We start from the raw sequence: 14,498 nt of genomic DNA, 5'->3' as shown, positions 1-14,498 counted from the left end.
ACACTGTTTATCTCTTAACGACAAATTAAATGTAATTCTGTTCACAACTGCACAAGAGACCTTCAAATGTTTCCATAGAACAGCATCAGATTCTTTCTCTAGCTCAAATCATGATGAAACAAAAAGCTACTTCTGAATGTGTGTGATGTTTAGTAACATTTCCTCATTGTTTTACAGCTGTTTCTATTGAAATGTTTGAAAAGTCTTTTCATTCCACAGCAGGTCATATAAACTTATACATTGGCAGCTTTGGCAACACTTAGTAAAACTGGAAATTGCAGTAAGTACAGTAGAATACAATTCCTGATTAAAACTGCATTTGGTAAATTTGAGCAAATATGATTAAAAGTCACTATATCCTGACAGTAATGCATGAGACAGATTATGTGTGAAAAGAATCATGTTCCTGCCTCCTCCTAGTGCTCCTAATGGCATTTGCAATTTTTCCGGTGACCAAAAGAAAACAACCAATCAGAGCCGAGCAGCCTCTGGGCAGCTGCTGCTCACGAAACTTGTGAACTCCAATCAAACTGTCAAACTAGGCAGCGCTGAAATGTGTTCAGAAACATCTTGTAGTGTACTGTTTAGCCATGTTGAAAACAGTCGAGCCAAAACCAAGCACCGCCCACCAGCCAGAGCAAACTTTCATTTTACAGCTAAACAGTACACTGAAACATCTGAGGAGAGAAATAGGCATGCCATTATGAGCACAGGAGGACACGGGGAAACATGTTGTTTTTGTTTTTTTAACAGATTATTTGTCTCATGCACTATTTACAGGATATATTGACAGTTATATGAAAATAACTTTTTTCATCATATATGCTCAAAGTGACAGACTTCAACTTTAATTATTTAAGGACATGGCAGGCCTTTCTACCGGAGCATACAGGCGCTCTGGCACAGACGTGTCTCTAGTCTTATTGGGCTCCGGGGGTCCCTTGTGAGGTCCTATCAAGCAGTAGGTGGAGATTGAAGAAAGACCTGAAGCATCATCTGTTGGACTCTGAACCAGAGGTTGGGCTGTAGTTCCGATCTGGAAAATATATCACATGCAATGTTTTTAGCAAAGATTGTTTGCCATTTTTACTTTACACTTTATTATTAATTGTGCTATTTTTCTGTATTAACATGGGAAGTAATCTCACTACGATTAACAGCAGCTCATATAAATCCTTCAAATACTACAAACGTCTGTATCATGGACTACAAAAGTGTTAAGCCTGTTTTTCATAACATTACAATGAATTTGTATCTAAAATGCATGAAATTGCTATAAAACATAGTTTTATGTGTTTTTCATCAAGAGCAGAGTAAGGTGTGTCTGAAAGATCCTTAGTTGATTTCAAATGAATCTCTTGGCCAAGAGAGCTCAACAGACTGCAGCTTAAACACAAGCACGTAGAAAAAGCATCTACGCCACTTTGACAACACAGAAAGTACGTTGCATTTAGAAAAAGACAGAAAATCTGAGTTTTTCTCATCTCTTGATTTGTTCCAAGGCTGAAATTGAGGTTTGCATAGTACATTGTTAGTTACTGTGATCTTCTACAGTACATTGGTGGATACTGTGATTTTATACTTTAAATTAGTGTTTACTGTGATTTTATACAGTACATTGTTGGTTACTGTGATCTTCCACAGTATCAACTTCATTACTGTCTTGAATTTTGAATTACTGTAATTTCCAATTGAATATGCAGTATTTTACTGTGAAATAGAATACAGTACTTTACTGTGAAATAGAATACAGTACTTTACTGCGCACAAACACAGTAATGTACTGTGGATTTCCCAGGCATGTTTCACAGTGTAGGGATGGCCAATAGAAGCATGTGAGGCTCCAGTTTCTGATTTTGAAAACATAATAAACTTGATTTTCCTCAAATCCGTTTTCAGTTGTTAAAATGCTCAAAATTTGAAATTGTGTGTCTGGCAAATGTTGGGTGAGTGATGTTAAAAAAAATTTAACGCTTACCTGTGGTATTTCATATACTGTATTTGCGATGCTCTCTCTGTTATCTGCAGGTCAGTTGTAAAAAAAAAAATACATGTTGATTTGCTTTAATTTATTTTTCATTTTAGAGCTTTACCTTTTAACCGCATAACATTTACATTACTTGAGCTGCAGCTACAATGAGTCCAGATTTAGGGTGTGTCTAAATGACTCCATCTTCAAACAGCAGCACTTTTTAAAGCCTCTATGTGCAGGATTTGATATTATTATTATTATTGTAATTGCATTACCGAATACACACGGAGGATTTATAAGTATGGCAGAGGATGGACTTTAGAACACTGAATTCCTGTGTACAGTAAACAGATAAGAGTTTGCAAATTTTACATGTAATTATATGTTAAAATTCATACTTGGACTTACAGATTCCAAGCTTTCGATAATAACAAAACAGGCCTGACAGAACAGCAATGACGAAAATGACAATTGGGACAGCAACAGCAGTCACGGTGACCTTGCTGGCATGTTGTTTAGGATCTGTAAAGAAAAACAAAAGCCAGATTAGAAAAGTATGTCTGGTTTAAGTCTTGCAACATAATTGAAAATGTGCCACTGTTGCATCACATCTTCCCAGCCTGTGCTTTTAACAGACTGCAGTTTTAATGATACAAATGCCTTGGTAACCTGCTCTGTGGTAATAATAAAAAATATATTTAAAAAAACTGTCACAATTTAAATCTACCAACCTTCCAAAAGTCCCTGAATGAGCTAATTTAAATATCACCTGCTTCTTAGTTTTACAATTTCATTTTCTAGTTTAACTTTATAACCTACCAAATACTAACAATTCATGCCAGCCGATAGATAAGGCTTATCATTTTTGGTTTTTACTAGGTTTCACTGAAACATACGTTAAATAAAAAAATATATAAACAAAAATTTTTTTTATTTAAACTGATTTTAACTCAATTTGATATCCCTCCTCCCCACACACAAGCAGTTTTATTTCCTGTCCAAGAAAGAGGATGTTCACAGCAGTTTACAGTAAAAGAGGTCATCCTGAGACGAGGACAAAAATAGTTAAGATTTTTTAAAACGCCTCTACTTTTTCTATGGTGTTCCTCAAGGTCTTGGTGTCTTAATCTGGTATTTTGGAGGGATTATTGTTAATTTTTGATCAATTCTCGAGTGGTAAAAATGGTTAAAATTAGGACCAAATCTGTGTAACAAATGGTATCAACCCAAAAATTGCTGCAACAACTTATGAGACATAATAGAGCATGGGAATGGAAATCATATACTTGGATCAATAATTAATCATTAATAAATTCATGTTTATTTCTGATTAATGACTAGAACAACTTGACACACAGTGCTGAGCAGCATCTCAAATTAATCGCCAGGTTCCCGGCTTTCAGATGATGTACACCACTTCCATGTGCTGACCTGCTATATCCCCTTAAAGACCCCCTAAAGACCCCCTTTACCCCCCTAAAAAAAGACAAAAACAGGTCTCAGAGGGTTAAATGGCTTTTAAAATGCCAAACCCACAATTGTTGAACTGAATCAATGAGGTAATTTCTGCCACCAGAGCAACTCCTCCTTGAGAAGTACTAAAATCCTAAAGCCTACTCACCCCTGAAAACACAATGAAAAATACATGGCTTTTAACCATATTTGTAACAAACCCAATTTATCTTATCTTAACTTAATTAATTCACTTGGACGTATGAAAGTTTTCTTTAAAAAATAAATACTTATAAGTCTTAATCTAATTCCAAACTGTGCATTATTTTCAGGAAGTTGTTCTGTCTTTCAGTCTTACCATCAGGTTGGAGGCAAAGATGTCCAATTATTTTAATGTCCTCGGCCCTGCTGACCTGGTTGCTATGGTTACAGATGATAGAGCCATTCGACAGGTAGACGTGGAGAGAAGCACCAGAGGTTGTGACCTCTGATTGCTCTCCTCCCTCCTGACTGCAGGTTTGGTTGTCACATCTCAAAGTGCTGTTAATGTGAGAGTCCTGTGTTCTGCAGGTCACAGTGAGGTCACACTCTGAGCTTCTGGAGTCCACTGAGATCACTGTCAGATTAACTGGAGACACTGGATCTGAGGAGGGAAAGTTTCTGTGAAGAATTTTAGAAACATGGCAACAGAAAACTCTCTATCAGTGTCTGAAATGTTAACAAACTCACCTTGAACTATGACGTTGTATTCAGCTAGTGTTTGGTCTCCTTGTTCCAATAGCACTCGTGCAGTAAAAACTCCCTTGTCTGCCTCTTGTAGATTCTTCAATTTCACAGAGTATTTTTTCTCAGGAAACTCGATCCTTTCAGTGTAACCTCGAAAGGGTGATGGTTTTCTACCAGGTAGAAATCTTACTAAAACGATCATTTTATTGAAGTTCCACTCAACCAAAACAAAGGTTCTCAGGAAACTCAACCCTTCCAGTATAATTATCGGGGGGCGATGTTTTTTTGCCACCATCATGTCGAAATCTTGCTAAAATGGTCGTTTTATTGACGTTCCACTCAACAAAAGAAAAATTCTCAGGAACATCAGCATCAACTTTCAGAAGCACATCTCCTCCCTTCTGCACAAACACAGGCACAGCACTGGGCCCTGTAGAAACAGTAGACACACAATATAATAAAAATCACACAATATGTGTTTATTCAGTCAATACTGAATCGTATTCCATCCCTACTATATTTCTTACACATTGGATCATCAGTTCAAGTACCTTCAGCTTATCATGGTTTATCAATGTTAGAAAATGTCTTTAAAAATGCCTTACATCGGCTTTGTCTTGTGACAAAGTTTGCCTCAGGATAGAGGAGTTTAACAGGTGAAACTAAGCCCATTGACAGTAAGATGTTACTTTATTTTTCTTCTTAACATTACCGAGTATTTCCAGTCAGTCTCTTCTAAAAGACAGAGGACTTTCTTTCACTTTGTTCCCCAGCTTGGAGGAGACAGACCGTGAGTGGATATTTCCACCGACTGCTTACTGAGGTTGTTACGGAAGGAGTCAAGTTTATGTGTCTTGGAGAGACAGTGTACACCTTTTCAACATGTTGCTATAATGTATAATATGTGTATTATAATTATCTACTGTAAAGGTTAAAATATGTATTATTCAAAGAAATCAAAGAAAATTTCAAGATGGGAACTAGAAAGGACTCAAAGAGTCCGTACCTTCGCCAAGGATATCCTCTAAATGTGTCACTTAAATAACACAAAAGTCTTTTGAATGTTTTCAATCTGTGTCTGGATCAATATCTTCATCCAAATATGGATAATATTAAATAATATTGTTGATTGGCTGATGGCAATGACATTTTTTTGGGGAAATTGCCTGCCTACTGTCTCAGTATACAGTCCTACTGTCTCAGTATACAGTATTAGGGCATTGTACAAGAATGAAGAATGCAAATTTTAGTAAAATGTAACACTAAATTTAACTTTTCTTATCCAGATTAACCAGAAAGAAACAGACACCCTTTTTGTTTTGTCACGCATGGGTAAGAGGTGGGGTAACTGACATAACTGTATATCTCAACTAGATTTCCTGCTGAAAATGCTGGAATGCTGACAGCTGAAATTTATTGCAAAGCATTGCTGAAAATGCAGAAATGGGAAATGATTTGCCTAAAAATGTTGAAGCTCAAATGCATTGCACTGCTGAAAACCCTAGACGATGAAATGTACAACTGGCAGGGTTGAAAGCTGAACTGCATTACCTAAAGAAGCTAAGAGCTGAAATACATTTCTAGAAAAGCTGGAAGCTAAACTGTAATACTGTCAAAAGTGGTAAATTTGAATTTTCCTGAATAGGCGGAAAGAAGAAATGCTTTGTATGTATATCAGACAGATGAACTGCATTGTTAAACACAAACAGAGACAGAGAGAGGTAGAGAGGTAGAGAAGGAGAGAGAGAGAGAGAGAGAGAGAGAGGAGAGAGAGAGAGAGATAGAGAGAGAGAGAGAGAGAGAGAGAGAGAGAGAGAGAGAGAGAGAGAGAGAGAGAGAGGGAGAGAGAGCGAGCGAGAGAGGAGAGAGAGAGAGGGAGAGAGAGAGAGAGAGAGAGAGAGAGGGAGAGAGTATTTGGGTGAAATAAACCTTTAAAACTATAAGTGCTTGGACAGAAATACTATTTTCACTGAATGAACCTTTAAAATCTTAGTTACACAGAAAGTGGTATTTGGGAGAAAGTAGCAGTAGTAGCAATAGTAGTATTAATCGTAGTAGTGGTAGTAGTAGTAGTAGAAGGAGCAGCAGCTGTAGTAGTAGTAGTAGTAGTAGTAGAAGCAGTAGGAACAGAAGCAGTAGTAGCAGTAGTAGTAGTATTAGTAGTAGCAGCAGCAGCAGCAGCAGCAGCAACAGTAGTAGTATTAGTAATAGTTTTAGCAGTAGTAGTAGCTAGAACCTTTAAAACTGTAAGTCATTAGACAGAATATAGTAGAGAGTTACTCTATAGAGAATTTATTTTGAAAAAAAACTTGTCCTGAGTTCCCTGTTAAGATACAGTTATCTTCTGGGGCTTTGTGTGTGTGTGTGTGTGTGTGTGTGTGTGTGTGTGTGTGTGTGTGTGTGTGTGTGTGTGTGTGTGTGTGCGACAAAAAATACCTATGTTCTGATGTATTAATTGTGTATGAGGAGTGGAAGTTGTGGGTTAGAGAGCAATTTGTTTGGAACATTTTCAAAAGATTTTAAAGCTTTCCTCCACTCTAGCGATGATGTCACACACTCTAGCTTTTAACAATCCATGCAATACACACCCATTATAAAATCTGAAATGGTCTGAAAATTTTATAAAACTGTGATAAATCAAAAACTGTAAAAGTTATCAAAAAGCTAAATAATAGCTCAATAGTTCAAAGAATATAACCCGTTTAAAGTTTAAATAAAGTCTGTAGCTGAAAGTATGCAGAAGCAGTAGCATTTCAAAGTGGAGCAGGTTCAAGAGGATTTGAAGATTTTCTCCATTGAGTTACATTGTAAAAAAAATGTGGAAAAAGCTTGATATTTAACAAGTATAAATAGTTGAAACAAGAAAGTCACAGCACTAATATCCTTAAAGAGCTGAATATTTTGATATTTGAACGGTTTCTGAAGCTGAAAGTATGCAGGAGTATTTAAACTGCAAAAAACGTACAGAAGAAATAGAAGAAGTTGTGTAAAGATTCAAAGAACAATACTGGGAATGCTGAATCAGCATTCCCACAAATAAAAGTTTTAGTTTTAGATGTTTAGCATCATTATTGAAATAATTGACAATGAGCACATCACTGAGAATTGTGTATATTTCTCAATATTATCATCATTCATAGGTTTAAAAAAAAAAAAGTTAGTTCCAATGAAACATAATGTTTCTTATTGGTGAAATAGTGCTACGGTACGACAACTTTGACTTTGAAAACAAACAATGTCAATCAACAACGGGAAATATAAACAAAATAAAGTTCTTACCTTGTGATTCACAGGAAAGCAGCAGAGAAACAGCAAAGACAATCACGACCCACGGCTTCATTCTGCCATGTGCTACATGAAGAAGTGGTAAGGCTATTTGTGAACTGCACTCAGTAACAATTTATCAGGAAATGTCTCTCTACAATCCACTGTGAACAGTTTTTATTGTCATGAAAGTTACAAATATTCCCATTCCTTTAGAAAAAAATCTTCAATTATTTGAGCAACACAAATGGAAGTGTGATGAACAGTAGGCTTATGTGTCCAAATGGTGTCCTGTGACTAGTTTTACATCTCAACTTACGTCAGCTCCTCTGTCTACTACAACCGTCTGTACAAAACATGAAACAAAATATGGCCTTTAATAACTCATAATCAGCTTTTTTAAACCACTCTTTTAGAGAGATGTGTTTCATAGGATCTCTCCACCTGATTAACATGCCAGAGCTTGATGTTAATTCAAGAAATGTTACAAATACATACAATTTCCAACACATTCATATCCATCATACTCATCCTTGCTTCACATTCCCATCAGAACAGAATCATTATCAGTGACTTACAAGATTACTTTCACATTCTCAGCACTCACCTCTGGTGGTCCTCCCCATGTCCTTGTTGCCTAGGCGGAAAAATAAAAGGGGCTTCGATAAAATGTTCGTTGTTAGTTTGACAATGTTAGTAACTCGAAAATCACATGGACGTACGGAAGGCTCCTACTTTACACAGAAAGGAGAGCTTCCTCGAGTATCCTACAGTAACATTTGTAACCCACAATAACCTGATGGCCTTTTGCATCCATGTAGCAGCTGTTTGTAATGAAACATTATCTCATTTGTAGCACTCAGTTTGCTTAAAGCCACTGAGACAGAGAAACTGCAATTCCAATTAGCTTTGAAGAAAAGAAGGATCTGTATTAAAGGGGCCGTGTGTAGGACTTGGCAGTTTCTAGCAATGAGGTTGCAGATTGCAACCAAATGAAGTCTCTCCCATGTGCCAAGCGTGTAGATCAGTGGTTGTCAAACTTTTTTCACCAAGTACCACCTCAGAAAATATTTGACTCTCCAAGTACCACCACTATGACCGATGTTAAAATACAGTAGCGTAGGCCTACCCTATTCAGCAATGCACAGTTCATGCAGGAGGCAAATTTATTCCTAATAAAAATATTACTTATTGTTGACTTCTGTCAGCCACAGCAACGCTCGACAAAGGGGTAGCACTAGAACTGGCACTTAAACTCTTCCACACAACTCTCATACTATGCAAGGGGTATCTAAAATGTTAATAAAATAAATCATATTCCTGACATGAAAATAAACTGGGGAAAAAAAGTCTGGAAACTTGTGTTTGGTGGATTATTTCTCTGTTGTTACAATGCTAATGGTCATTGTATTTTACATCGTTGGAAAGCCTGTTTATTTACCTTCGTAATGATATCCAACTTGTAAGGATCGTGCATTTGTGGGATGAGCAGCACAGCTGATTATGTGGGGAGCGCCCAAGAAAAATTTGCCAAAATGCTCCGTCAATGGTAAACAGTGTATTCTCATGTTGGAATTGACTCTTGTTTTGAGTTGTTTGGTGGATTGGATGATTGAACTCTCTATCAGTAACAAGGAACAAACAAGACACATTGGCTATTTTACACTTTATTCATTTAATACACCGTCAGGAGCCTCAGTAGCGGTGGAAGATCCATACGCAGCCACAACAGCCTGGCACCTCCTCCTCATGCTGGTCACCAACCTGGTCACACGTTGCTGTGGGATGGCGTTCCATTCCTCAACCAGGATTCATTGCCGGTCAGCCAACGAGGTTGTGTTGGTCACTCTAACACGTACAGCACGCCCAAGCTGATCCCACAAGTGTTGAATTGGGTTGAGGTGTGGACTCTTGGCAGGCCATTCCATTCTCTCTACTCCCACATTGTGGAGGTAGTCTGTGATAACCCTGGCTCTGTGGGGGCGAGCGTTGTCATCTTGGAGGATGAAGTTAGGTCCCAGATTGTGGAGATATGGGATCGCCACTGGCTGCAGAATCTCATCCCGATATCTCCCTGCATTGAGATGGCCTTCAATGATGACAAGCCTTGTTTTGCCGGTGAGGGAGATGCCCCCCCACACCATGACACTGCCCCCACCAAAAGCTGTTACTCCATCGGTGCTACAATCAGCTTTGCGTTCTCCGCATCGTCTCCATACTTTGACCCTGCCATCCAACTTTTGCAGACAGAACCTGGACTCATCACTGAACATGACATTCCCCCACATGTTCAGGTTCCATTGTCTGTGTTGTCGACACCAGCGCAAGCGGGCCTGACGGTGAAGGGCAGTCATTGCAGGCTTCCTGGTAGCCTTATGAGAATACACTGTTGGCAGAGCATTTTGGCAAATTTTTCTTTGGCGCTACCCACATAATCAGCTGTACTGCTCTTCCCACAAATGCATGATCCTTACAAGTTGGACATCATTGTGAAGGTAAATAAACAGGCTTTCCAACCATGTATAATACAATGACCATTAGCATTGTAACAACAGAGAAATAATCCACCAAACACAAGTTTCCAAACTTTTTTTTTTCCCAGTTTACTAACAGAAGTTTACAAAGACTGAAGAACACAGACATCAGTCAGTATCAGTCCTTCCTCCTGTCCTCTGTCCTGTCCTCCTGTCCTCTGTCCTCCTCCCTCTGCTGCAGTAACATTAGGGCTGATAGAGGGAAGAGGGGCTGCTTTGGTTTCAGCCAGCTGATGAGTTTACAAGTAAGATATGTGACAAACTAACCTAAACAGTCTGACTACTCAGACTACTGACAGCTTTAGTTTTATCTGGTGTAGCAGAGGGTGGCGCTGCTCCTATACTTTATGAAGATAAATGAGTAACACAGAGGCTCCGTAGTCTGCAGCCCATCACCGCTTCACGCCTTCCGTTCCTCCCCGGACACCTACACTGGATCACTTCTTACTAGGGAACTAAAGTCAGTCAGAACTCAACTAAATAACTTACACGTGTTTACAGTTCGCTGTTAGCCGCCGAGCTAACACGCTATGCCTGTCTAAAGCAGTGGTGGATGAGAGACTGCGGGCAGAGCAGATTAAAATATCACTTTCCTCCTCCTCACTTTTCCTGTTTAACCGCTCATCATATTTATGCTTGTTGAACAGGTGTAATGATAACGCGTCTTGGCTTTACACTTTCAAAGTTGATCTGAACTTACAGTAACGAGTAGATGTAGCTGTTTCCACTGCGGCCTCTCTGATCAGCTCTTCACAGACTGACTGCGCTGTGTGTTTATGTGAGCGGAGAGCTCCGACAGAGCAGCAAGGCCTCTGGGAAGGAGGATGGGTCACGCGTCATTAACGCGTCAGATGTGTTATACCCCATACCCCCAAGACCCATGTCCGCCCGTGACCCAGCCTCCCTTCCATAGGCAGAGCAGCAGGAAGAGGAGAGGATGCAGCATTAACCATCCCTAAATATGATTTTTCTTATTCATCACGTTTCAGACAGCTTTTTTCGATGTGTTCATCGCGCATGTTCATATGATGACGATGAAAATACGATTTATGGGTCAGCCATATTTCTTATTAGAGATTCCTCCACGTACCACTACAGAGAGTACCATAGTTTGAAAACCACTGCCGTACAGACTCTTACAGTGCTTATTACCACAATATACGTATTTCAAGTTCCACATAAATTGTGATGCTTTATGAATTATGCAGAAAGATATTTATAAGTTTAAGACGGCATAATGTTGTCCGAGAATACCCATGCAAACCGAGACTTTGCTATCCTATGTCACGGACTTTATGAACAGAAGGCTGCTTCAGTCCAATGTCTGGGAAGAGTGACTGGATCCGGGAGGAGTTGGTGGCACGCGGACGTTTGTTTTGTATGAGAGAGGTTTTTGGCTGGTAGTTTTTGAGCTTCAAGCTGGAACAAACTGTTAACAAAGCTACTGAGTGCTTGACTTTGCCTATTCACGGACGAGTTAGCTGAGGGCAAGAATTATTGTTGTTTGCTTTGGAAACGGGGTGTGGAATCGTTAACCGGTGGGGAGTAGAGTGGAGGAGTGTCGGCCGACGGCCTGTACGAGTCCGGTAGCGATACTTTTAAACTGCTTCCTGTTGGTTGCTGCACCATGGCAGGGAAGGATGGAGGTGATGACAGCTACAATAGCATGGGGTTGAGTGAGGAGTGATACAACTGGAGTGATAATGGGGAAGTGGAATGGGAGCAGGATGTAAGAGCAAGCAGTAAGAGGAAGAAGGAGGATAAAAGCAGCCAGAGAGGATCAGACAGTGACAGGCGTGAGAGGGAAGCTAGGAACCCTGTTCCAGGAATCCTACATGTAGTAGTGAGGTTTGAGGGGGAAGGTGTTGCAAAGAATATGGACCCACTCAAACTCACAAAAATAATGAGAGCACAAGTTGGTGAAATTAAGTATGTGAGAGTGCTTAAAGATGGTAACTTGTTGATTGGGTGCAAGGAAGCTACAGTGTGTGGGGAAAGTTAAAGTCGCAAAAACTGTGAGAGTTGGAGAGCAGGGTCTAGCGGGAGTAAAGGGGTGATAACAGGGATTCCCCTTAGTGTCAATATGAGAGAACTAGTTGAAAATCTGAAAGTACATAGCAGATCAGTTAGAAATGCAAAGAGAATGACGAGAGGGGCTGAGAAAAATTGTAGTATGGAAAAGTGCGAGTTGAATACAAAACCGAAGTGCTGTAATTGTGGAGGCGAACACAGTGTAGCGTAATGGGGTTGTGAAGCAATGAAACGAGGGGTAAAGGAAAAATAAGGGTAAAGGAGAAATCTGAGGCAGCCAGGAGGGCTGGGCAGGAGAAGCTGAGTGACAGACAGGCAGACAGGGGTGGGGGAAGGAGATAGCGGTGGAAAGTGTTGCATAAGAAGTGGGAAAGAAGATGGTGGAAGAGAGAAAAAGAAGCTTGTGACGTTCATAGCAGGAGTCATAAATGTGACTGCAGATATAAAATCTAAAACAGAAAGAATCCAGATTATAGTAAAAGCAGCTGTCCCTCATCTGGATTTGAAAGGTGTGAAATGGGAGGATGTAAGAGATGAGTTAAGTAGTCAGGCTAGTCAAGAATCATAATGTATTCCTCCAGTGGAATGCAAGAAGCTTGATTGCTAATGGTTAAGAGTTTAAACAGTTCATTTACAGCCAAAGTGAAAAACCAACTTCTTTACTGTGAATAATGAACCAAACATCATAAAGTTGTTTTCATGATTTATCTTATGCTTAGCGATAAAAAGGCTGCACGGTGGTGCAGTGGTTAGCACTTTGGCCTCACAGCAAGAAGATTGTACATTCAAACCCGGCTTGGGGTCCTTCTGTGTGGAGTTCGTCTGTCTGTTCTCCCCATGTTAGTGTGGGTTTTCTCTGGGTTCTCCGGCCTCCTCCCACAGTCCAAAGAAATGCAGTTTAGGTTGATTGTTGACTCTAAATGTCCCGTAGGTGTGAATGTGAGTGTGAATGGTTGTCTGTCTCTATGTGTCAGCCCTGTGGTAGTCTGGCGACCTGTCTAGGGTGTACATCCCCTTCGCCCAATGTCAGCTGGGATCGGCTCCAGCCCCCCCAAGACCCTGAATAGGATAAGCTGTTACAGATAATCGATGGATGGATTAGCAATATACATGTCAGGAGATTAATGAGTCTTCCTTTGTTTGCATAAATGCAAAAATGTATTTAGAGATAACATATCGAAGAAGAGGGAATGATTTCTATGAATTATACAGGAAGGAAATACAGAGTAAAGTACGACGGAGTATTAGGGCCACATTGAGGAAAAAAATAAATAAATCTGAGAATTTGAGGATAAAATAATACATGTAGAAGAAAAAAGTCGTAATATTATGAGAATAAAGTCATAATATTATAAAGTTAAAAAAAGTTTACATGCTGCCTGTGTGAAAATGAGGAAAGTGGAGCATCTTGTGAAGTTATACTTTAGTACAGGTTTCACAAATAACGAAATACTTCATCTTTTGGCACATCAGCACCACATTATCATCAGTATCAGGACCTTGAAAAGATTGTGCAAAAAACGGTGTTTATTCTGAAGAAAGATCCACACTACCTGGGGGGGAAACTGCCTCTTTTGTGGAGGAGGAAAATTACTTTTTTTCCTCGTAAAGTAATGACATGATTTTTTCCCCCCTCAATGTGACTCTTTTCACTTCTTACTGCCTTTTCACTTCTTATGCTTCCTAATCTAAAACAAACAGCATATTTCTCAGAAAAAAATTGCAGGAAACAAAAAGCCATGTTTTCAATGCTGAGCGTATTGCATAAAAATTCAAGAAAGAAGAAGCTTAAAGAAGAAAATATTGACAGATTTATTATAAACAAATAAATTATATAAATTATATTATAAATAATATATACCAGTATAGTGAAGTAAATTTTATTATAATGTTATTGTAAAATTAAGTATTCTGAGCTTTTTGATATATTACATTAATTTGCGACTTCCATTTTTCTCTCATGTACACACCCACTAAGAACAATTTGAGGCTCTTGCTCAAGGCACATGGACAGAAGGAGCAAATGATCAAAGCTGACAACAGTGTGTGTGAGAGGAGGGAAAAGAGGACTAGGTTGAAGAAAGTCCCCTGTGTTTGAGTGAGAAAGAGTGGAAAGTCTCTGAAGAGTTGAAAAGAAAACAATTCTTTGAGTAACATCTTACCCTCATCATTGGGCTTAGTTCCACCTCTATCCTGGGAAAACTGTGTCAAGAGTTATTAGTAAGTTGTAATTGTAGGAATTAGGAGAAGCATTTGTTGTATTACATCTGCTCACTTCAAGAAAAGTTTTGAACATCCTGAGTGGGCCTGCAGGAGAAACAACACAGCTTTGCAAACCCTTAATAAACTATGATCAGCTGAGGGAACTTCACTTCTTCATTTTGCACTATGAAGGTCACAGGGTCAAATATGAAGCCTGCATTAAATGATGATGACATATAGTACGTGTGATTTTTATTGTATTGTGTGTCTACTGTTTTTACAGGGCCCAGTTCTGTGACTCCTGTGTTTGTGCAGAA

At 39.2% G+C, this 14,498-nt stretch overlaps 2 protein-coding genes across 5 annotated transcripts in view; both read right to left on the bottom strand.

Moving 5' to 3' along the window:
* LOC141777651 (SLAM family member 9-like) overlaps positions 1-7,532 on the bottom strand; it is a 48,141-nt gene extending 40,609 nt beyond the window's left edge. Inside the window, exon 1 of the mRNA XM_074652113.1 lies at positions 7,430-7,532. Coding sequence (XP_074508214.1) covers positions 7,430-7,490 — 61 coding nt within the window. The 5' untranslated portion in view covers positions 7,491-7,532. The remainder of the gene's footprint in view (positions 1-7,429) is intronic.
* Positions 1-14,498, bottom strand: part of LOC141777650 (uncharacterized) — a 63,565-nt gene that overhangs the window by 21,888 nt on the left and 27,179 nt on the right. For 2 of the 4 annotated variants that reach the window (XM_074652110.1, XM_074652108.1), the window contains exons 3-4: positions 3,783-4,067; positions 2,381-2,494 (exon numbers count right to left, since the gene is read on the bottom strand). In XM_074652110.1, coding sequence (XP_074508211.1) covers positions 2,381-2,494; positions 3,783-4,067 — 399 coding nt within the window. Of the gene's footprint in view, positions 1-775; positions 1,037-1,978; positions 2,023-2,380; positions 2,495-3,782; positions 4,068-4,153; positions 4,387-14,498 lie in introns of those variants that run through there. The other 2 variants (XM_074652109.1, XM_074652111.1) reach the window with 2 other exon arrangements.

The sequence above is a fragment of the Sebastes fasciatus genome, chromosome 11, assembly GCF_043250625.1.
Source record: "Sebastes fasciatus isolate fSebFas1 chromosome 11, fSebFas1.pri, whole genome shotgun sequence".
Lineage (NCBI taxonomy): Eukaryota > Metazoa > Chordata > Actinopteri > Perciformes > Sebastidae > Sebastes > Sebastes fasciatus.
Note: the sequence above shows the minus strand (reverse complement) of the source record. Positions and strands in the feature narration are given on the sequence as shown.